The sequence below is a fragment of the Polyodon spathula genome, chromosome 25, assembly GCF_017654505.1.
Source record: "Polyodon spathula isolate WHYD16114869_AA chromosome 25, ASM1765450v1, whole genome shotgun sequence".
Classification (NCBI taxonomy): domain Eukaryota; kingdom Metazoa; phylum Chordata; class Actinopteri; order Acipenseriformes; family Polyodontidae; genus Polyodon; species Polyodon spathula.
In genome coordinates this window covers 8350568-8374495 of record NC_054558.1, presented here as the reverse complement: position 1 = coordinate 8374495, position 23928 = coordinate 8350568, and the positions used below count along the sequence as shown (strand labels likewise).

The following is a 23928-nucleotide window of genomic DNA, read 5'->3' as shown; positions in this document are numbered from 1 at the left end:
GGAGCTGTATATATTCACAGGGTGAGCAGTGCCTTCAGGCTTCGTTTCTAAGAAAGGAGCTATTGCGTTGGGCTGTTTATAAAAGTTTCCTGCTGGACAAATCCAAAAAATAATCTACTGAGAGAGAGAGAGAGAGAGAGAGAGAGAGAGAGAGAGAGAGAGAGAGAGAGAGAGAGAGAGAAATAAATAATATACATTTATGGGACACCCCTCTAGTATTTAACATAGATCTATGGGTAGATAATCTATTAAATTATCATGGTATGCAAGACTCCCAGAAAAAAAAGCATATATTATATAGAAACTAGTTAGAAATAACTTGCACTTAGACGTCTTCAATTAACCTCCTAACCTTTTCATTTTCAGCTTTAATATATTCGCCAAGAGCCTGTTTTATTAAACATTGAGGGACAAAAAACAAAACATATCTGAATGTCTTATAAAAATCCACAGAGAATTTCCTCCTTTGAAATACTGTCCCTTGAAACATCAGTCCAGAAGCAAGACTGATGAGAGGGCTGACGAGAAGGGCTCTGCTACAAACTCTACAGCAACAATAAGATCCATTGGGAGAAGACAGACTGAAAGCCTGGACTTGCTTGCTTATTATTATGCTTATTATTATTATTATTATTATTATGTAGTCTTGCTAAGAAACACAGTTGCCTGTGTCTGTGGTGGCAATGAGCCCACTGGTCCATCAACAGGAGCAACACTAATCCAGCTCTTGTTACGAGGCAGGCTTTGTAAGCACCCCCTTACAGAAACCATCAACACCCACTTCATGTGTACCTTGGAACTGAGCCACAGAGGGCAGAACCGATCAAATTATTTCAGCCTTTAAGTTTCAGCTTTAAAACAGCACTGCCAGTGCTACTCCCCTGGCTGTCTGCGGCTTCCATTCTCCCGGATTTATGACAGTGTTTCCACGATGATGGACGCTTACACATCTAACAAGCTGGGACACCTCAGTGAGAGCTCGCACAGCGCCACTGGGCATAACAGTCTCAGAGCACGCCGACTCCTTCTGCTTTCATCCTCCCCGAACATCTGAGCCACGCGGAGAAAAAAAGTACAAAAAGAAAGTTAACACAAATCGGAACAAATATTCGTCAGTGCGGAGCCTGTCTTCTTCAATACTTCAAAAGCTGAGAAATGACGCTCAAAGAGCATGCTTCCATGATATTTAAGTGCGCTGCCACAGTTTGAAACAGGTGTCTCAGAGAGCTGACACTGCAGTTCTCCAAGCAGAATTGGGTACCGCGCTCACGCCGAAATGTTTAGCTCGCTTCACCAGACAGGAGGAAATGCTTTTCAAAAAACCAATCTGACATCCGGATATTGAATCATAATAATCCCGCTTGATGAACAGCGGTTCACAAGAGTATCACAAAAAAAAAAAAAAAACTATTTAGGAGGGTACATTCCAGTTTCAGACAAGCCAGCAGAACAAATGATCTTTGCACCTCTCAAGCCCAACCAAACCCAAATGAAACAGAATTGATTCTGCACTGTATAGCATTCCAAAATAACAAAGGGTCCAACCAGGCACCCATCCAAGAAGTGCTTACTTTGAAATGGGATGCCAAGGAGCAGTTTAGTGGAGCATCACTGAATCAAGAAAGCAGAAAACCCAGCAAACTGGCAAATGAAGAGTCTGGGATTTAAACAAACAGCCTGCAGCCAGGTCCACACGTGCACCAACGTAATCCTAGCCTGCACTCCAGCTATTCAATCCTGGGCATCTCTTGAGTGGAGACTGACTATTACGTTCCTTTTTTGACAATACAGAAAGGTCTGGGGTGCACAACCTGTCTTTTTAGTTATTCATTTTCTTCTTCCCTCAAACAAAAATGTCTAATTAAATAAAAATAAAAAAATGACTCAAAGCAAACTGGTTCATTGAAGAGATGAGAGAGAGACGAGCGGATCTTTCTCTCTCTGGAATTAGCATTCAAAAGCAGCGGAGCCTGGAGGATCAGCCCCTTCACTACCACCAAGCTCACAGCCCATTCTAATCTTGCTGCGAATGTCTATGAATGGAAACACAAGTAAAGGGAAGGGTAGCAGGAGTCTGGGGGAGCACTTGAAAGCGGTATAATCATGCTTGCGGTTTGCATGCAACGCTATGGTTATATAACTACAAACAGGAGTTCATTCAACTGCTAGCTGGGCCTGCTGAGCTCTCTACTTGCACTCTCTGGAAAATATCTATGGAAGAGTGCTTTGTGGGAAATCATTTCCATCCATTTGGATCTACAACCCACGTGAGGCCTGGTGTGTACAAGTCCATTAACACTGCTTCTATGCACAATATTACATACAGACAGATCTGTAGGTGGCTTTACTTCCTTACCTCACAATAGTAGCAGAAAAGTATTGAATTTCAATGTAAAGTTGAGAAAGTGCTCATGAATGCCAGTCATATTCATCCATCCATCTATCATCTTTAACTGCTTAATCCTTTACAGGGTCGCAGTGAGTCGAAGCCTAACCCGGCAGACACAGGGCGCAAGGCAGGACTACACCCTAGACGGGACGCCAGTCAATCGCAGGGCACCACACACACACACACACACACACATACAGGGCAACTTAGAGTGACCAATCAACCTGAACAGCATGTCTTTGGACTGTGGGAGGAAACCGGAGTAACCAGAGAAAACCCACGCGAACACGGGGGGGACATGCAAACTCCACACACACAGACCCCCAGGCCGGAATCGAACCCAGCTCTAACCACCACGCCACCCAGTCGAATTCGATGCTTTGTAAATACTGTACTGGACCCTTGTACTGTATTTCTGCAATTGATCAACATTTTTCTTAGATATCTCTCTCTTTTTCTTAGAGATCTATCCATCTATTTCACAGCCCGCTACTGGTTTAGGTGGGCTAGGGTGTAGAGCTGCAGTTTAAGATCAACTGCAGTTTAAACGTCAATGTGGCTCTCTCTAATTGAACGCAGTTATCCCCCCCATGTGTTATGGGCAGAGGCGGCCCCTGAGACAAGCACACAGCAGTCCCTGAAGCAGCCTGTGACGTGAGGGGTTAATAATGCAAAGAAACAGTCTGTAAAAATCAACAGACTCCGACACTTCACGCTACTCTAATTGCTGCTGGTGTCTCAGCAGCCTCTGCGGGGGTCTTGATTAGATGAAGGGGGGCTGCTAGAATACTGATTTCTACATTGGGTCAGTAGGGGGTCCCAGGGGAAACACAGAATTCCATTGAATTTTGCAGAACAAAAATGGGTACAGTTCAACTTGTTGAAACACTTTACTGTACATGGAACTCTTATCCCATTATATTTTACTTTATAAACCAGTTTCAAAACAGTTTAACCCTTTATATCCTTGATACAGCCCCAACTGTAGTTTACAACTTTGCAGCAAAAAGGATTACGGGATAAATCACGTTAGATTACAGTACTGAATTGGGCACTTTAATAGTACTGTTATAAAAAGGAGAAATTGTCATTTTTATATTGCACTGAAATATTTCAGATACACAGCCTGATGGTTTGGGGTTGGAGTTGACAGCTGTATTAAAACGGGGAGTTTGGTTTAAAGTCTTAAATAAAAACAAATGAGACTGCAGACTAGGTGGTTGTTCACTACCGTTCCACATGGTGCAGTGCAACACATGCAAATGTTAACCAGTGTGACAAGCCCTGGCCACAGAAACCAAAGCCGCCACCTTGGTCAGGTGCACAGATGCAGTGGAATTTATTTGATACGCAGAATGCTGTACTATACACGACCAGGAATCCACTAATTTACATAGCTATTGTTCCAGCATATGCTACAGCCAGAGTATAGGAAAAAAAAATATTTTTTTGGCTTCGTCCTCGATATATCCTTCCAAATCTTTCCCTCGTTAAGAGGAAAAAAGCCAAAATGAATGTGCTTGTACTCCAGCGGGCAACACATCATTGTCCCTGGCAGTCAATAAATCCTCCTACAGGATAGAACACTATGTTTAGAAAGTAACAGTGTTTCAATTTAAAGACCTGAAACAGTTCAACGAGACATTGTCATAAACATGCCGCTGAACGCAAGGTTCAGGTTTTTATTATTATTTTTTTTTATGTTTGCTTCATTTTTCACTGGAAGAGAGCCCTGCACTGCCGACTCGGCTTGCCCCATCATTTATCATGAAGTAATAATACTAATAAAAAAATAAATAAAAATTGAGCAACCTCCTTTAACCCTTTCCTTGGAGAGAGCGTTGCCAGTTCCTTATATTGAGACAGATGGTGCACTTTTTCATCATTGGAGATCTGGGCTCAAAATGGATCACACAGCCTTCCATATACAGTACTCCACATTCGCACTGTAGGCACGAACAATGAGAATGGAGTTTGAACCGAGAAGTGTCTCTCCAGAGCTGGCTTAACGCATGCTTGCTTGGCAGTGTGGAGCAGCTGGACAGTCACCTCTTTGGACAACAAGCCGAGGGTACTTCTTAGCAAAAGGGACGCATTTGCAGTGACAGCGAGAATTGCGATGCAACTCTTCGGAACAACATCAACATTATTACCAAGCAAACAATCTCCCAGGAAACTGTTTACAAATGCAACTGCAGTGCATTTATTTCAGACGAAGAGCATAGGTAGTGCTGGCAGCTCATCAGGCTGTGGAGGGAGGATGCTCCAGCAAGGGCTATGCCCTGCTGCCAAATGAGAGCTTCAGTGCTCTGAGCTGTGCTGAGTACGATTAAAAAGAACACTACAGATGAACTGCACTGCACAGCCTGGGTCAAATGTACTTCAGTGTCTCTTGTGGTAGTCCAAAGCTACTTTTGAAGTACTTAGTGATAAAACAGGTTTTGTACTTGAATTGAATGTAATGTATTCCATGGATGCTCCATAGTTCCAGACTCTATTATTGTGTGCGTCTGCATGTATAGATGCTGCTCTTGCACTGTGAACTGGCACAGACAATAAATACTCTTTAGCTGGGGGGAAGACCTCAGGGGAACAGGTAAAGAATCCCATTAATAAATGGTTGGGGAAATGAAAAATGATGGCAGATTTTACAGACTGCCCCAAATGTTGTTGTTGTTGATTATTCACGTATATTATATTTTATATATATATATAAAATATATATATATATATATTATATATATATATATATATATATATATATATACAGCTCTGGAAAAAAATTAAGAGACCACTGCAAAATTATCAGTTTCTCTGGTTTTACTATTTATAGGTATGTGTTTGGGTAAAATGAACATTTTTGTTTTATTCTATAAACTACTGACAACATTTCTCCCAAATTCCAAATAAAAATATTGTCATTTAGAGCATTTATTTGCAGAAAATGACAACTGGTCAAAATAACAAAAAAGATGCAGTGTTGTCAGACCTCGAATAATGCAAAGAAAATAAGTTCATATTCATTTTTAAACAACACAATACTAATGTTTTAACTTCGCTAAGTACAAGGTTGTCCTGGAAGAAAACTTGCTTCCTTCTGCTCTGACAATGTTCCCCAACTCTGAGGATTGGTTTTTCCAGCAGGACAATGCTCCATGCCACACAGCCAGGTCAATCAAGGTGTGGATGGAGGACCACCAGATCAAGACCCTGTCATGGCCAGCCCAATCTCCAGACCTGAACCCCATTAAAAACCTCTGAATGTGATCAAGAGGAAGATGGATGGTCACAAGCCATCAAACAAAGCAGAGCTGCTTGAATTTTTGCGCCAGGAGTGGCATAAAGTCACCCAACATCAATGTGAAAGACTGGTGGAGAGCATGCCAAGACGCATGAAAGCTGTGCTTGAAAATCAGGGTTATTCCACCAAATATTGATTTCTGAACTCTTCCTAAGTTAAAACATTAGTATTGTGTTGTTTAAAAATGAATATGAACTTATTTTCTTTGTATTATTCGAGGTCTGACAATACTGCATCTTTTTTGTTATTTTGACCAGTTGTCATTTTCTGCAAATAAATGCTCTAAATGACAATATTTTTATTTGGAATTTGGGAGAAATGTTGTCAGTAGTTTATAGAATAAAACAAAAATGTTCATTTTACCCAAACACATACCTATAAATAGTAAAACCAGAGAAACTGATAATTTTGCAGTGGTCTCTTAATTTTTTCCAGAGCTGTGTATGTATGTGTGTGTATATATATATAAAGTTAGCTGTGAAGGATGGGGAGTACTGTAAAGTCCCCATGGCAACACCATGAAACATGTTCTTACAACACTGGAGCCACTGCACTGTTTAGTCTGTTCCAAAGCTTTTCAAATAAATTTGAGTGAACTGAAGGGGCAGCTAATCCTCAAAGAGACAAGGCAGTCAGGCAGGCACGCAGTAGACAGTTATGCTGCACTAATGAACAGAGCTCGAGAGCATTTGGCACATCACTTAATTCTTGGGTTTGACAGATTTTTTTGGCATTTTAAACAGTGCTCATTTTTAACAGGAGGGTGAGTTTGCGTTCAAGTCGATAAATCCCTCGCCAGTGTTTACAACACATACAGTACATATGTTCCTCCACGTCCCTTACACTCCCAATCCCTATTGTTCCTCTCTATCCCACCTTCGCCCTGTGCCCAATCCTGTTTCTGTTCCTTTTCCCTTCTTGCTCCCCTTCATTGAAATAGACTCCCACTTATCAAAAAACAGTCACCCACACTGTGTAGTTTCCACTCCTCCCTCAAAACGCATCTCTTCTCCCTAGCTCGTCCTACTGATACCCCTGCCCCTGACCTTCTGCTATGACCCTGCTTGCCTGACCCTGACCTAGACTCTGGCACTATGCTTTCATGTTAGCAACTAATGTGTATACCCCCACCCTAGCGCAATAACATACATTCTTTATTCACCCATTTTTCTTGATTGTACCATTTTGTTTAAACTTATAAAGTGTGGATTTCATCACATGCTTGCGTAGGATTTATCTGTGCCCTCCCTCGACCTCCCTCGAGAGAAAGCAAAGGGCAGAGGCAGCAAGAAGACACTCGAAACTCTCAGGGTCAGCAACACAGACAGACTGCTTAAAAAGGACGCCAGCGACTCGCACCCTCAATAAGACAAAATATAACTACATCATTTTTTAATACACCGTTTATAAATACAGAAGTCCCAAACCAAAAATTGTAACCCTTTGTAGGACGCATCATTTCTGATAGCAGTGCGTTCCACATTCTGTGGATTCAAACCTAGACTAGAAATTCTGGAACTTTTCAATTTCCAAATTATAATTTATTTATTTTTTATCATTGATGAGTTGAGAAGTATAACCCTGTGATAATGGCCCGGCAAGTTATTCGATTTGACTCAGGTCTGCATCTGCGCGCTCATGTATGTGTGAAATTCACAAAAATAGATTTTTTTGTTTTTTTCCCCCCAGAAAGGTGTCATCACAAAGCTAAACTGACACAGTGAATACACTTTGAAAAAGGAGACGTGACCCATGCAATAGCTTTGCTGTACTCAATAGAGGGGGATGTCAAAATCCACTGAGGCACAAGCGTTTAGCAAAGCAAATAAGCATGAGATTTCTAACATTTAATGTGCCACTCTAAACAAAAGACTCCTCTGGCAAGCACTTCTAAAAGGCTGCCTATGTGGTAAATGTATGCCACAAGAAGCTTATACAGTATGTGGATCGTCTCGGACAGCTACTCCGGTCCAGGACTTCCTTCCAGCCTGGCCTTAAACATTTAGCTCCCGTGCCCATAACCCAGCGCTCTCCGAGACAGCCTCTGATATTTACAAAGTCAGCGGTTATATTCCAGGCACATGAAGCAACAGAACATGAAAAATAGACTTGGGCCCTTCAATGCCTTCCCTGTGTCATGTCCAGTACTGATCAATCATTAAAGTAATATGCATATTCCAAATGTATTATTACAGCTTTACATCTAGGAGAACACAGAAACTGTTGTAGCACGTTGGGGAACAATGTATTTCATTTTCATAACCTCCCAGTGAACTCTGAAGGTTGCATCTCACAGCACTCAGTCTTGCATGCATAGCAACAAAAAAAAACAGGCACTTGGCCCTCTACTAAAGCCTCTAAGTTGATGGATCCTTTAATCACATGACTCGTATTCATTGCTGTCAAGAAGCTGACCTTATGTGTTTTATTTACTCAGACGTTTAACCTCCGACCCCTGAACTCTGACCTCACAGATTCCAGAATGACACTGCAGTGCACCAATTTCAAGTGTTAACGGGTAGAAAACAAAAACCTGCTACTTTTGGATAATTTTTTTTTTTTTTTTTTTTTTTTAAATAGCATCATCAATAACCATTGTGGGAGTATTGACAACAGCATTTGTTCCTATTTGTCCGAGTGTCAATAATAAGGGAGATGTGTCAGTCTGGCCTTGGAGACTAAAGAGGAAATATTACCCTGTTCCTTCACTGGCACCCCTACCACGGATGAGGGATAAGGGATGAGTTACGACCTATAGGCTAACCGCAATATAGACATCTCTGGCACAGAGCCTTACTGGGATAATTAGTACTGCAGTCACTATGGGCAGCTGAACCTGTTTGTATGGCTGCATTTCTTACTTACTTTCCACCCCAAATCACTTTCAAACAAGACTGACAAACACATCTGGTGCAGCTGCATTGTCCATGGGAAAAATTCCAGCTGTCCTCAACTCGCAATAGGTCAGCCTGTCTGCACTCGAGCGCTGTAAACGAAGTGGACAGCACAATCCCAAGAATTCAGATTCTCCCCAATTTCTGAGGTAACCCCTGGGAACCCCTGCATTCCACAAAGGAGATGGCGGTTAGCGTTTTGTACAGCCGCTTAAAAGGTCAGGATAGCATGCTGTTTTTTTTTTCTTCTTTAGCGCATTTTCCAAGCTGTCCATTGTTGAAAGAGATCCCGCTGTCTGTTAAGAACACGGTTCTCCCTTGATAAAGAGCACACACCCTTCACAGCACAGTCATGCCATTACAGTGTTAATACAAGGATCGTATATTAGAGCAGGTGCCACAGTGGGGAACAAGGGTCACCTCCTTGGTCACCCCTGCCATAAGAAAAAAAAAAACATCATAGTATTCAATACAGTACCACTGGCAAAACCACAAAATAACTACACAACAGGAGCTATTCAGATGTCGCTGAAATCCAATGAAATTCTATCAAAATGCATATGAATTTGCAGTAATCAGATGTTGCCAAAATCAATATTGAACTCCAGTAAAGTAATAATCATCACTTGATTACAAATTCGGCCCATTTGAGACCGATGTAGTGGATGGAAGTCCACCACAGAGAAGACTCGTGACATGCCTGCATCTCTTAGCTATAGCCACTTCAATGTAACTGCGGCTAGTCTTTAAGACTGCTGAACCCAGTGGCTGTAGGAGGAGTGTCTAGATAATACAGTATGTGACGGCTGTAAGTGGCTAATGTTGATCTCCTTATTAATCACATCCTACCGCTGTGTTAATTTCCTGCACCATACAGAAAACAGCTTGGACCAGAGGACAGCGGGCTGAGAGCCAGTTTCGTCACACGCCGGTGAGTTGCCAGCTAACTGCAAATAACCTGACGAAAACTACAGCAGAAAAACGTCAGAGCACAACCAACAATTACTGCTCACAGCTAGAATATGTGAACTCTATTTATAAAAGCTTACAAAATAATGTCATAAACATTTCTGCTATATAGTAATACTCATGTAGCACGCTGTAACCCATTGTTGGAAATGCAGTGACACGTTGTAGTCTGGAAGGCTTCTGTTTAAGCTGCATCTCCCTGCTTCTAATCCCGAGCGAAGGCTCACAGTGCCTGGAACCATACCAACTAATTTTTTTTTCGACCACCCAATGTACAAAACAAAATGAGAGAATCTCTTGTATTCATCACAATTTCTATGTGCTATTCCCACTGCAAATTTAACCCAATTAAAATCTGCAAAGAACAGGCTGATTGACACCATTTGCTCAATTTCTATTCCACATTGCCAGTAATGTTTCTCTTCTCCTCTCTACTTTTGCGTGCATGGCGTGGGTCGGAGAGAGGTGTGAACAATTCCCATTTCCCTCAGCTCACTACCCCCGGAACTCATTTCCTCCTGGCTCCTGAACATTACCCAGCCAGCAAGAAACAGAAAAAAAAAGAAACAAGCACAGACCTGGACTGGAAAAAGAAATGCATGCATCGGCTTTGCATTTCACAGCTGAGCACTTTCACAAATTGGCAACATGATTTTTTTTTCTTTTTCTAATTATCTTGGAATGGTAATGGGTTTCTATTCGGCAAGCAAGTGACCTTTAACCCATGCGAGCCTGGATAGGAAGAGGAACTCGAAAACTCATTGGTTGATCATAACTGAGGGACCTGTCCATGTTGGAAGCTCGTTGGGAAGATGTCAGTGACTGGAAATCACTCACTCCGACTTCTGTAGATTTAATGCAAAGGGATCAGCAACGCTATAGATAATGTTTAGATCAGTGACATGCTTTACAGTAGAAGTACAGTCCTTTTTAATTCATATGCACAGCTGATTAGCACTAGTCTTGGACTACCCTACCTAAATAACACTGGACAGTCCAAGACTCGCGTGTGTCCAAGATTAGCACAGCTCGCACTTTGCAACAGGATTCGCTTTATCTGCACATCTTTTTAGAAGGGGCTTTATGGCACTCTTTTAGCATTGTCATGAGACCTGTTCCTCTTCCTAATTTTAAGTGTATTGATTTTCCAGGCAGCTGCTGCGGAAACTGACTTGCAAACAGGGAGTGAGGGCAATTCTCTGGCAGATTAGCTGGATTTGCATGACCCCCGGGCTGTAAACAAATGAGAGGATTAGGAAAAACATCTGCAGGTTTGCATTCAGTCTTGTGAATTCAAAGCCTTCGTGCCACGGTAATCACAAGTCACACGCCACAATGAGCCCGTAATAGAGCAAGGATTTCTCTGTGCTGCTGATGTTCAGCTTCAATGCAGACCCAAATGGGACAGAAACGTCTATAAGCATCATTTTGGGATACATTAAGAAATCCCTGCATCCATCCGAACATGCAGCTGGGCTTCTAAATATTCCTGTTTGAATCCTGCAATCCCAGAACGGAATTGCGGAAGACTCCCTTGTTGTGCATCCCATCATGTATAAATCCCTGATATAGCCCATCCTATCCCATATAGGGCTTCAGTGAGTTACAGGAAAATAATTTCATCTAGGGTTCCTGTGACGTCATCAATTACGAGAGCGAAGTTGAGTCATTTATAAACTGTCACAGAAACCCCGAGAGGGAATTGTTTTCTTGTAACTCACTGAAGAGGCCCATCTATTGATTTTTATAATACATGGATACCCTTGTGATGGTAACATTAAAGAAGACGAGGTTCGGCAGTACAGTTTGTTTTTTTAATCATAGTGTTTCAGTGCTGTAGTGTTCTATGTCGTTATCCGTTTCTCCAGTTTCTCCGAGATACGAATGTACCAGCTTTACATCTTTTTTTTTTTAATTTTGTGGTTGATTATTAATGAACTAGTAATGTACTTTTGTTAAGACATGACACCCACAACACTCACGAACTTTTGCTGTTAAAACACAACTCAACTTTCGCTACCAGAGCTCCTCATGGCTTACCCAGTTTTAAGTTCATATAAAAGGAGATCTCCTTAGTGACGACAGTATTATAATAAAAAAAAGACTTACCGGATCCGAAATCTTATATCGCCTTCATCCATATATATATATATATATATATATATATATATATATATATATATATATATATATATATATATATATATATATATATATGGATGGATGCTGTAATGTGTAATGGACAATATTTGCATATTATTAACGCCTGGCACCTCACCAGATCTGATACCTGCTTCTCAGCAGATTGCTCTACATGAGCGTGGAGCATTATTGCAATAAATGATTTAGGGATTTGGAACAATCTCTGAATGACCCTTTATGGTTTGGTGCAGGGTATACAGCTACTGTGAAATGTGCCACTACAACGTTCACCCAGCAATCAGAGCCATGCTAAATAGACAAACTTTGCACCCTAGTTGTTGCCTGTGACCTTGACAAAAAGATTGATCTGTCTTTAGCTGGAAACACAGCAGGTTAAAACAAATAAATACAAGAATCATAAAAGGAACAATACTACCTAATGGTCCCAGTGCGTGGGCTTTTTCTGAACCCAACTACAACTTCTTGTGTTTAAATCTAAATGGAGAATGTATGTTTATTCCAACAAAAGGATGAAAAAGATCCAGCTTAGCGCTGTCAACAGAACAGGAGCATCCACTTCACCCATCACTTCCCAAAGATTAAACTTTTATATACTGTATTTCGCTCTCAAATGCACTTGCATGAGGCAGTTTGTATCAGATGACTATGATCAGATTGTACTGTAACAAATTTTAAGAAATCACATTAAAATTGACTGTACTGTTTATTTATTCTTATTTAAATGCAGTATAGGATGCTATGTTATGTAAAACACGATTTTCACTCACTCAAGATCAGATTGCAGTGCTACCCAGTTATAATGCGGTTCTCGGGGTCCATAATTAGGAGACCCGGTTATTTGTGTTTCGCCTAATATTGGCATTTTTGCTCCCGAAATGATTTACAATCCCCACAAGCCAAATCAATATTGTAGCGTACCATGGAAAATGAAGGAAGGAGACACACAAACACACACACAATTTGCAGGTACCTAGAGCAGCCCTCAGGAGTCATTCTTATCAGGAAAACCTTTGTTTTTCTCTATCTTTCAGCGATCCATGCAATGCAGATTCTGAAACATTTATATCTTTTCAAACTGCTGCTTGAGTGTCATCTTACTCTGTCTACCGCATCGAGTTTCATTTTAACAGAGAAAGCTTTTCGTTTTATGCTGTCTGTCATGCTTCATGCTGTATATTTGGAACGTTCACCCAACGTTTGCAAGTCACACTGCATTATGGGGGAAATGGGAGCCACAACCTTACCGGGTTATAACCGATTCCACGCTGTAACAGTTATAATGGGGTAGCACTGTATACTGTACATCACCCTATATGGTATTCTATAGGAAATCAGCTGGCATGTGTAGGAAGTGCTAATCAAATTTTATAATAAGTTCTTGATCATGATTACGTGTTTAAATGCATATGTGATTCAGTGTTTAAATGCATAGGAGTGATTTACTATGAGTCAAGTCATTTACTACAAGCGCCTAATTGATATTCAGAGAAGGATGCCTAACGACAGCTAAATCTGCTCTTGCTTCTCTTCTTAATTCGGTGTGAATCTCCCCCATTGATCTCCTAAATTCAGAGCCTTCTCCTCCGTGCAAACAAAGGGATCCTTGCAAGCTCCATAATTAATCCCTCCGTCTTTAATTCAAGAGCCTGGTAATTGAAATTTCAGGTGGAGTTTAAAAGAGGAAAAATAAAGAAATGCATTATTTGAGCGCTGCATGAAATTGAAAAGCTGCCAGGTTCAAATGTTTAAAAAGACAATCCCCTTCCTGCCACTTGCTTTCTTTTATCTCTGCATGATTTGTGCTGCAGTCCTTGTGGCCGCCTTGCTTTGTAGAGAATAAAGCACTGAATTACAGCCCAGTGCCTTGTGTAGGTGGAGTGCTGTCAAACCCAACTGCAGTAGACATGTGCTCCACACCAAAAGAAACGCAACTGCAAAATAAACAATTTGGCTTTTAAGTGCCTTCAAGTCTTTACTTACCAGAAGTGCACTTGAGTGAACAGTCCACACTTTTACATTTGAAACTATTGCGAGGCCAGGGCTACCCAGCCGCACTGGGACAATATAAATCCATTGCCATTTCCTTGAGATTCCAGTAGTTTCGATTCACAATCCCATTAATTGGTATTTGCAATCGTTGCACTGTTCGAGCGACCTGCACTGTGCCGATTAGATTTAGATGTTTTATTTTTTTATCATGTGAGAATTTAGTGAAGTGCCTTCAGCAGAGGCATTAGAATGGTCTTATAAATATTAATGCTATTAATAGCAATGTTACCAATATTGCTATTATTATGGATACATGTGCCCTTGAGCTGAAGGGAACAGAAGCACTTACTGTACCAAATAAAAGCATGTTCTTTACTGATTGAGTGTGTGAACTTAAAGTAGAAGGATAAAAAAACCCAGCGCAATTGCATTTGTTTGTGTATTTTTTACAGCAATTGTGCTTCTGAGGTATAGCTGTGTGCAACTATGCCTGCCGCTCATTTGCGTTTACCTTGTCTGAATAACACTGTCAGTTAGTAATAAAAGGTTCCTCACCTTAATACAAAATTGCAACACTATTTTCAGTCCCCAGGATAACAATGCCCTCCTCATGCCCTCCCCTCCTGTCACCCTCAACCTATTTGTGATGGCATGGAAGTCAACAGAACGAAAGGCTGTTGGCTCCCGGCCACACACTCACACTGGTTAGTATTACAGCGTGGTATATAAAACAGAATCTCCTCTTGGAGCCTAACCCCCCCCCCCCCTTCCCCCCGAAATCTCCCGACCGTTAACCTCATGACCCCGACAAAACAGAGATCAGGCTCCTCCAGGCATTGCAAAAAAAAAGCGCCTCATTTATCACTTTTTATGGCAACTTTTCAGGCCTTCCCGGACCGTGACTGCCCCTGCCCCTCCTCCACGGTTCTCATTAGAACATAAGAGGAGCCAATGGGCTGGCTTTAATCTCTCCCACATCCCCATAGCTGTCTGTGTGAGCGAAACAGAGTGCTCCTGGTTTTGATATTGATACACTGAGCAGAGGTACCTGCACTACATCAAACTGCCTCCTGAATGAGTCACGAGACCCTTCAGAAAAGCCAGAATAGCCACTGCCGAATTCATCTCTCTCCCTCTATCTCACTGCAGTTCTCCAGCCCTCGTACCCATCTTATTGCTCTCTCTCGCTTTGCCTCTTACTTGACTGTCTCCTTTCCCTGTGATTTTTCTTTATTCCTCTCTCTTGTTTAGGCTAAGTAGCAGGGCTACAACACAACACATCTACACGACCTCTTTATCCCTCATCACACAGCCGTTTGTGTCCTATTGGAGGTTACATTTTTAAATACAATAATATAATTTCCCCAGGCAATGGTCCGGTCCAGCTTCCCCATGACTGGACTCTGGAAGCATTGCTCCCTGGGGGCTGACCGTTCATTCTTCATGGAGGATTCTGAAGTGAAGCAGAAGCATGCATGCTTTGCACTGTATAGGAGGAGAAGGAATGCATCATGAAACCCTACCTGTCTCTCTGACAGCACGTAGATGTAGTTCTGGTCTATGGAGAAGCCAATATCACGGAGAATGGGGCTCCCATCCTTGATGACGGAGATGGTCTCGTACTGAACCCCACCGTGCGGGGGGCCGTCCACTCTAACCTGAGGATCACAGGAAAAGAAAAACGTCATGAGCTTCAACTGGGGACACAGCAGGCAGGGACACATTGAGGGACGCTTTTAAAAGCGCTGCGTTTCTTAGCACATCAAACAATATGATTCCAAATCTAAGTCAAAAGATCAGTCTCTGTGCTGTAGCAGAAGCAGGCGCTTCAGAAATGATGTATTAAGAAGTACTGGATCCAATGCAGCCTCTTTCAATACACAGACTGCTCCATTTCCCTCTGTCTGCTCACTCTTGCTCTCACTCAATTCTGAGCGTCTCTTAAAACATGTGCAACCTATGAATGCCCTTGTGAATCAGAACCCTTTTCATCCTCGGATGAGTTCTTCGCACCATTGTGATCCTGAACCCACCTTAAAATCTACTCCCTTAGCACAAGGGGTGCCCTGAGAACTTCAAGCTTGAGCATTGCCTTTGACAATGAAACGGGTGGACTTTATATAGTAGAAAATGAACTGCAGCTCACTGAAAATGACAACAAAATGGTTTAAATGTTAAACTCGATCTGCCCAAAGCAGCTCCAACTAACAGCAGTTGCAACAAAGTTAATTTTGTTACTCTATGTAGAGTTAATACTGGTAATTGCAACTGCACAGCCGCAGCAGAATGTTAAGTCAAAATTGTAATTAGTTCGCTGACCTTTTTTTTTTCCTTCTGGTTTCGCAGTCAAATAAATACCAGACACCAACAGAAACGTGTCGGCCATACTCCCCTCCTACAATTTCTCAAAAAGAGTTTCGTGTTGCCCCCCCCCCCCCCCCCCCCCTCTCCCCTCCCCTCTCCCCCTCTCCCCCCCCCCCCTCCCCTCTCCCCCTGCTTTTAAACATTATACTTTAACAGCACCTGGCCTGTTTATTTTACTTAGTTATGACCCTGAACAGGTTAAAAAAAAGTCCCCTTGACCCCACTAATCAGGGGTTACCCCCATCTGGCCCCCCGTCTCGTCATGGAGAAACTCAAAAACAGCTCACACACTGACATTAAAATGAATCGCCTTTTCCTGGCAATCCAGAACTGCAATGGAAGGCTATGGGATTCACATTAGCAGTGGGCCGTGTTGAAAAACCATTAGAATCCCAGCTGGTCTCTGAATTAAAGAAGAAGTGATGCAGGCCAAGTCTGAGAGCATGTCATAAACTAGAGAGACAGACAGTAAAGCAAACAATGAGGGAACGTGGGCACTTTGAAGAAAGCCATGCGCGCATAAACATTTGCTGAACCACAAGGAAGGCCAAAATTCCAGGTCTTGTGAAGCGAGGCAGGGGCCGCAGTTGAAGAGTGCAAGTGTAAAACAGTTAACATTCAAGTGGCTTTTTGAGCTTGCAATTGTGTTTCGCTCTCATCATTTTTTTTTTTTTTTTTTTTTTAAACAGAAAAACTAAGCAATTAACTATTTGTTTGTGCCAGACGTCTGATCCAGAAGTTTGTTCACTGGACTTTCACAAGTCTCTAATTCCCAATGGTTCTCATTTAGCAATTTTAACAGATACATAACCTTAAAAACAAACAAAAAATAAATAAATTATATATATATAATCAATTAAAGACCATAGCAAATGCTTTGAGAATATGCCTCTACATTTCTTTAGGCTCAGCAATACGTTGTTAAAATTGATTTCTGAATGCAGTTGGCCGAATCTCTTGCAGTTCAATGGCAGTCTTGCTGCTGCACTGTAAATTCACCCCTGTGCTGTTAAAGCCTGCTGTTCAAAAAACTATTCTATGAACACTTAACACCTCGTGCTGCTATCCTCCTCCATCTCCACCCCCAAAGGTGCTTAAAACAAACCAGGATTCGCTTTTGCAGAGCAAACACTTAAATCCTGTTTGTAGCGTTTTATCTTTCCTCGATCCTGAATTATTCATCTCATTGCACAGACTTTCAAAGAGTTTGTTTGTCCCCCAGAGGACACAGTAATTCCATTAAACAACTCGTCAGCAACGTGGGAGTGTAGCCAATAACATACTCACGCTGTACAACAAAACCTTGTTCTGTACAGAGCTAGCACCCCCGACAGATTTCTTAAACTGCAGTTTAGGTGTCGGGGGTGGTCAGGGCATGTCTGAATATTTAAAAGCCTGCAGCTGGCATAAAAAAAATCAAACCCCTTCCATTTAAAAACTGCTTTTCTCATATCTGGGATGAGTTGACACAGGACGGGTCTGGTGCTTGAAGGAACTAGTTACGAATTCATAAGACTGCTCTCTCAACACCTGTACATATTACTCTTCTGAACTTGTATGTCAGCGAGGCTGTGCTGGCATGATGACGTTTGTGCCTTCAGCACAAAAGTTGAACTCATTAGCTTTTGATCTGCAATGCAAAGTAGTTTAAATGGCGGCATTCTGCCTCTGTGTGGTATTCAAATCGTGACCTTCAATGTACAGGAGCTTTATTTTCATTTTGAACTACGAAGGTGCTCATTCCTTATGCATGGATCACATCCCTATGTCTGTCACACTCCACATCAGGGGTGGCCAGAGCTGGCACTTCAATCCTGGTCTTTGTTCTAACCCTGTTCTAAATTGTTTAATTGATCCTCTATCTAGACCCTGAAGTAGTTCATTATCTCATTTTACCTTCTATACAAACACATTTAACCCTTTAGATTAAAGCAGTTCAATGATACAACGGCCCTTGTAATATATAGCTATCTACATATACATAATTTAAAATACAGGGACTAGGGCATATAGTACTGTGTGTCTCCAACATAACCCACCTCTATACCACCTTGCCTCCTCTATAAAAGCAGCTGGTTTCATCTGAATCATTCACCTGTGTTCTGATTTGACATCAACTCTCTCTCAACATTTCCCTCTAACCTCTTTCACCCTCCCTTTCTCCCTTACTCTCCTTCTGTCCTTCTCTCACCCTCCATCCTCCCTCTCTCCCTCTTGTTTCAATAAGCGAGTGAGTAAACTGGGGTCTGGAGGCTTTGTTTGCGAGTCCCCAGTCGTGTAAGTGGTAACTGAGTATTCTGTCTCTGAGCATTCTCTCTCTCCAATCAGGAGGCAGAGCAGCTGTTTAAGCTGGCTCCCATGACAACGGCCTCAGAAGTCCATCAATTGCAACGTCTGATTGTAATTTAATTAATCCTCGACGGCCCGCGGCACAGCAGTGCCTGGACTGGGGGGCGCTGAGGACACGCGCGTGTGCGGCACGGTTAACTGTGAATTATCTACTGCACCCCAGCAAGGCACTGGCTACTGCGCAGCACAGATTAGCGGCCAGACTGACTGCATTTTATTGCACTTCATTTCACTATATTGCCGTACAGAGTAGCAGTGTGTTCACACAATGGGTCACATTCACAAAGGCTTTACCCATCAGTGCTTGGGTTGAGGCATTTTGTTGTAGGAAGGAAAAGCAAACAGCTAAAGTTACAGACCCAAACAGAAACAACTGAGGGGCATGTACCGACTCTTAAATGAAGTTGCTTGTCTCAAGCTTTGAAAATTCAACAGCACTGGGTAATTGCTTTCTGCATATTGCGCAACATTTCTCAATTATTCTAATTTTTTTAATACTATTGCTTAATTGTCTTTTTCCTTTTGTGCTGAGATGTAATGGCATGCACAATTATTTGCAGCCAACTGATAACTCTTACAAAATCTACGTACTATAACGCAATAGCAAACACACTTCACAGGCTGCATGAAAGGGAACTGGCTGTCTACAGCCTGCGGAATAGTTTAACGATCTTGATAACGAAGGGGATACATATCAATAGTTCATTTGTATTGCCAACAGATAAACGCTGTGGGAGGGAATTTGCATTAGTTTTGTGTCCAATCTATGCAAATGTTGCAAAGAGACTCATAGCTTCATAACAGTACCCAGTTACTAAAAGGACAGGAAGCTTTGTGGCTAACCTACTGCACAAAAAAGAAAAGGGCTTTACAAACATCTCCACCGAGCTGTATAGAGAGTGTGTTCATTCCTCATGTCCAGACTCAATTTCCGAGTACTCAGACACACACATTGTTGCCGTGTTCAACCAAGAGGCTCTGTAGCTATTGGATTTGTGCAGCCCTGACAGGCAGAACAGTCCAGGGCTGACACAATAATCTGCTGTTCTCAATCTCCAATCTGCAGTAATCCATTGTAGCTGTGTGCAATGTTCCAGTGATAGCTGCTCAGTCCGTGTCTCTTCACTCACTACTCGTGAGACTGGATTACCAGACAAGTTTTTTTTTTTTTTTCTTTTGTAAATACACAGTTCTCAACAGGTTAAAGGCCAGGGTTTGTGATTTGCCAGTCTATATTCTCTGGTCTCTGCTAAATTGGTAAAAAATACTGAATTACGTGCAAGCCACTCTATAATGTCTTTCTCAGAGAATGTGCTATTAACGCTGTGAATTTAAAGCAGTAGCCCAGAGCACTGAGACATGTCTGTGTTGCTGGAATGTGACGGCTCCATCAGAACTCTTCTGAGATAAGCAAGTTCCAAACTAGCAAGAAAATAAAAACCCTGCATACACTCCCTGCAGCATTACACAACACTCAGAAGGACGGAATGGCTAAGTTTGCTTCAGGGTGCCATCCCTCAACGTATTGTCTCATCTGGATAGAAGACATATCAATGCTGTGTGAATATACTGCATGGCCTCTCACAACAGAAATACTGAGAATGATAGCATTGACCGCTTGCAACTGCATATCTAGCCATCTAGGTAAGTCTTAATCTATTTGCATAAAGCATGAGCACACCAGCAAATGCATGCACTTCAGTGTCCTATTCACATAATTGTATATTCACACACATTTACAGGCTATTCAAAGTCCGGACTGATGAGATTTATTAACCCACATCAGCGCAAGCTGGTCTCTTCATTATTTGCACTCACCACTGAGTCGCCTTTAGTTTCAACAGTGGAGCTTGGTAAGCACACACTCATGCAATACAATGCAAAATACAACCAGGAAGCTCTGAGAAAATATTCTAATTCTAATGTACTAGAACATAGAGAGGCAGCCACCAGCACAGGACAAAGAAGTGAGAACCAACTGTTCATTACAAATTCTTTCCTCTTCCTGCATGAAGCTAAAACTAAATTTTTTTTTTTTTTTTTAAAACAAATTACAGTCTCTACCTCCGACCATGAGACAAATGAAGAGCATATCCCTATTCTCCTTATTCCTCCCCTCTTTGAACTTAGTGTGCTGATTCAATTAAAACCCTGGCTCTCTGGGGTTCCCGAGTGGTGAATCTGGTAAAGGCAGGATGTGCCCTGTATCCTGGAGGTCGCTGGTTTGAGTCCAGGCTATTCCATTGCCAACCGGGGATGGGAGTTCCCAGGGGGCACCGCACAATTGGCAGCAGGGGGGGGGGGGGGGGGGTTAGGCTAGGGTCAGGGGTGTCCTCGGCTCAACGCGCACCAGCGACGGCACACGCTTCAGAGGACAGTGTGTGTTCGTCTTCACCGCTCCCGGGGCAGAGCAGGGGTGTTGAAGGTGAGACGAGCTTAAACAAAAACTATAAAATCGGGAGAAAAATTATACAAAAAACTGCAGACTACTAAATTTTAAAAAATAAATAAATAAAAAATCCTGTCTCTCTTAATTAACAGGGTCTTGTCACAACCTGTCACTTTTCAATTCTGCACTCAAACATGAAAGACACCCTAACAGATACTGTACTGTCCACCCCATGCCTGCCCTTCTCCCCTCTTATGAAACTGACCTGGGAAAGAGGATTCAGGGACACAAGCGAGGAATAATGCCAATACTGCAACCTGCACATCTGTTAGACTATTTGGAGAAGAGGGCAACAGTGCACAGCCTATATTTAGAAGTACATTAAGAAGCTGATCTTTTGCCAATTTGATGTAGTCTAACCTTAGACCGAGTCAGTAGAGTTTTCAAAACGCTTCAAATGCATTACAGACTCTACATCAAATAATCTAGCTGTATTTATTAATTAAGAATGTATTCCAAAGTCCTGTTCCTTATTTGGGTTCAATTAGGGGACTTTGTTTTAATAATAAAAAATATTTTCATTTCTGTTGTTATGGCCTGCTTTGGACATTACATGGAAACAAACAAAAGAAAAATTCCAAAGAAATATAATCTAGCAATAGCCAAGCCACAAGATAGCACAGCTGACATTTAGCAAAACCAGGAAATCACATTCAACAACAAACTGCACTTCGAATTTAGTAAATGTTGCATAATGTCTAAATAAGAACTTTTGGTAACACTTAAGTTTTAATTAAGTGTCTACAATTGCTGTGTAGCTACATAGTAGTTACTCAGTAAATACATGTGCACTTACACATCGTTACTATGTTATCATGGATAGTTAGAATGCACTTCATGTGTACATCGTTTTGCACGATATATGCAAGTACACAATTGTATCAGAAAAGGGTTGGGGTTATAGAGCCTCAAACACTGTAATTATGTGTAAGTGCACATGTATTTACTAAGTAACTACTATGTAAATACACAGAAATCAGAGACAGTTCAAGCGGTACCAAACTGCTCAAGTAATAAAATGCATGGTCTTTATCAGTTGAGTTCAAAAGACTTAGAGAGCTGCTAAACTGTTACTAGTAAAGTGAAATGTGCACATGTTTATTACTGGCTAGAGGTGTAACGGTCCTCTTCAGGGCAGCTCACCCCATTGGTTGCTGCCGTGTTAATTTAGTTGATGAAATAAGTTGATGTTTTTAAAAGAGCTAGTTTCTTTCAAGTAGTTCCTTCCTCCCTGCATCTGTCAAGTCAGAAAAAACAACGAGAAAAAGTCTCTTTTCAGAGAACACACAGATTCTGTTCCATCTCTGGGACCTGGCAGAATGCTACAGCCAAGCAACAGTGTAGAGTAGAAGCCAAGGGCAGCACTAAGCCAAAAAGCTTTGGAAGCAGGAGGTACTAGTCAACAACTAGTGGCTCTGGCAGCAGATCAGCCTGTGAGCCGGATGGTCCCAGGTTCACTTCTAGACGTGCTCAACACGCAACACAGTGTGCAAGTAAGACCAGGCTGTGTGGGTTGCAATCTACTGGATAAGATGCACACCTTCGGGAGCTTATGCTAACCTCACACACCTCTTCTCCATTCCAGCACGTCAGACTTACTGCCTCGCTAGACATGAAAATGATCAGCAGAATGGAGTGAGCTGTTATTACTTAGATCAACATCTAACCAGATATTTGTTTTTCACATAGATCTAGGAACACACACACAGTCCCTTATCCTTGCATTATGACATTATGAATCATATTTTTCCAAATAATGTAGCCTGATCCTCATAAAACTAATAGGACAAATGCATTGATTATCAATCCGTAGAAAACCTGGAGGTTTTGGAGATGGATGCTGCCTTTGTATTGCTTTCGGTTGTGTGCACATATTTGAATGCTAAGGGGGTTACAGTATTCCACCATGAAATCACATAACAAGAGACGAAAAACAACAGCTTGTTATTTGCTGAACTGTGCTTGCCATTACAGACGCAACGTCCAGCCACGTTGTCAAGAACCGCAGGCTACCAATCACGAGTAGCTAAAACCAATTTACTGCCAGCTCGCAGCACCGGCCCCCTGCTCAGCTCCAGACCCCTCGGTGGCTTCCTCCTCATGTATTTTAATGTCCTTTCAAATGGGATCTGATCCCACAGGCCGCCTTTTTGGGTGGGAGGTGATTTTGACGTTTTTCCTATTTTCTTGTTCAGCGGTCTGAAGCCTGCAACCGCCCAAATTCCTAAAACACACACACACACACACACACACGGGCCCCTCGCGGTGAAAGTGGTGACCTAATAACCCCCTCCCCCCTCCCTCCATAAACGCACACAAAAAGCCAGGGTCACCTCCCCCCCCACCTCCACCCCCGAAAGGTCAAAGGTGAGGGAAAGGAAAATCTCCACTGAACAATAAAGAAGCAATTTCAAATCCTTTCTAACTCTTACTTCTCAACTTCTACTGTACATAATAGGGTGGTGCAGATGCCAGGTCAGAGATGGAGCATAAACTATACTTCTGAAAATGTTGCATCATTCTGGATCATTGCTGTTGATGCCCTTAGCGGTCAGAACCTCCATCCTCCCAGGACTATGCACATTAAAGAAGACACTACATCTGAGGTGGACAATAAGCGGACCAAGTTGCTCACAATGCATAGAGATTACAGGGTGAAAGATCTCACAGAAGTGGCAGAGGGGGAGAGACGGCATTAACCTTTGTGACCCGGCCCAAATTCCACTACAAGTCAGTAAGCTTGTTTAAAGCTTCGCAATTGGAAACTACAGGGAGTCTTAAGAGAATCTGTTTTCATTCAATAAGTCAATCTAAACTGGGCAGCAACACCAGTACTCAGCTTACTGGTACAATGTTTCTGTTGTCTGTCTGCAGTCGTTCGCTTGGACGTAGATGCAGCTGATGGTACATGCGGGTGGCTCTTATGTCGCTGGACACCAACTCAAAACCAGGACCACCTCATGAGAAACCTGTGCAAAGCTCCTCAATGTTGCGCTGTACCCCAATGTAAATGGGTTTATGAATGAGTAGGAGCAGTCTAGATTAAGTTTGCAACAAACAA

General features: G+C 42.1%; 1 protein-coding gene across 1 annotated transcript in view; it reads right to left on the bottom strand.

Moving 5' to 3' along the window:
* The window catches only part of LOC121299702 (plexin-A2-like), a 151815-nt gene that overhangs the window by 73127 nt on the left and 54760 nt on the right, over positions 1–23928 (bottom strand). Inside the window, exon 4 of the mRNA XM_041227639.1 lies at positions 15229–15363. Coding sequence (XP_041083573.1) covers positions 15229–15363 — 135 coding nt within the window. The remainder of the gene's footprint in view (positions 1–15228; positions 15364–23928) is intronic.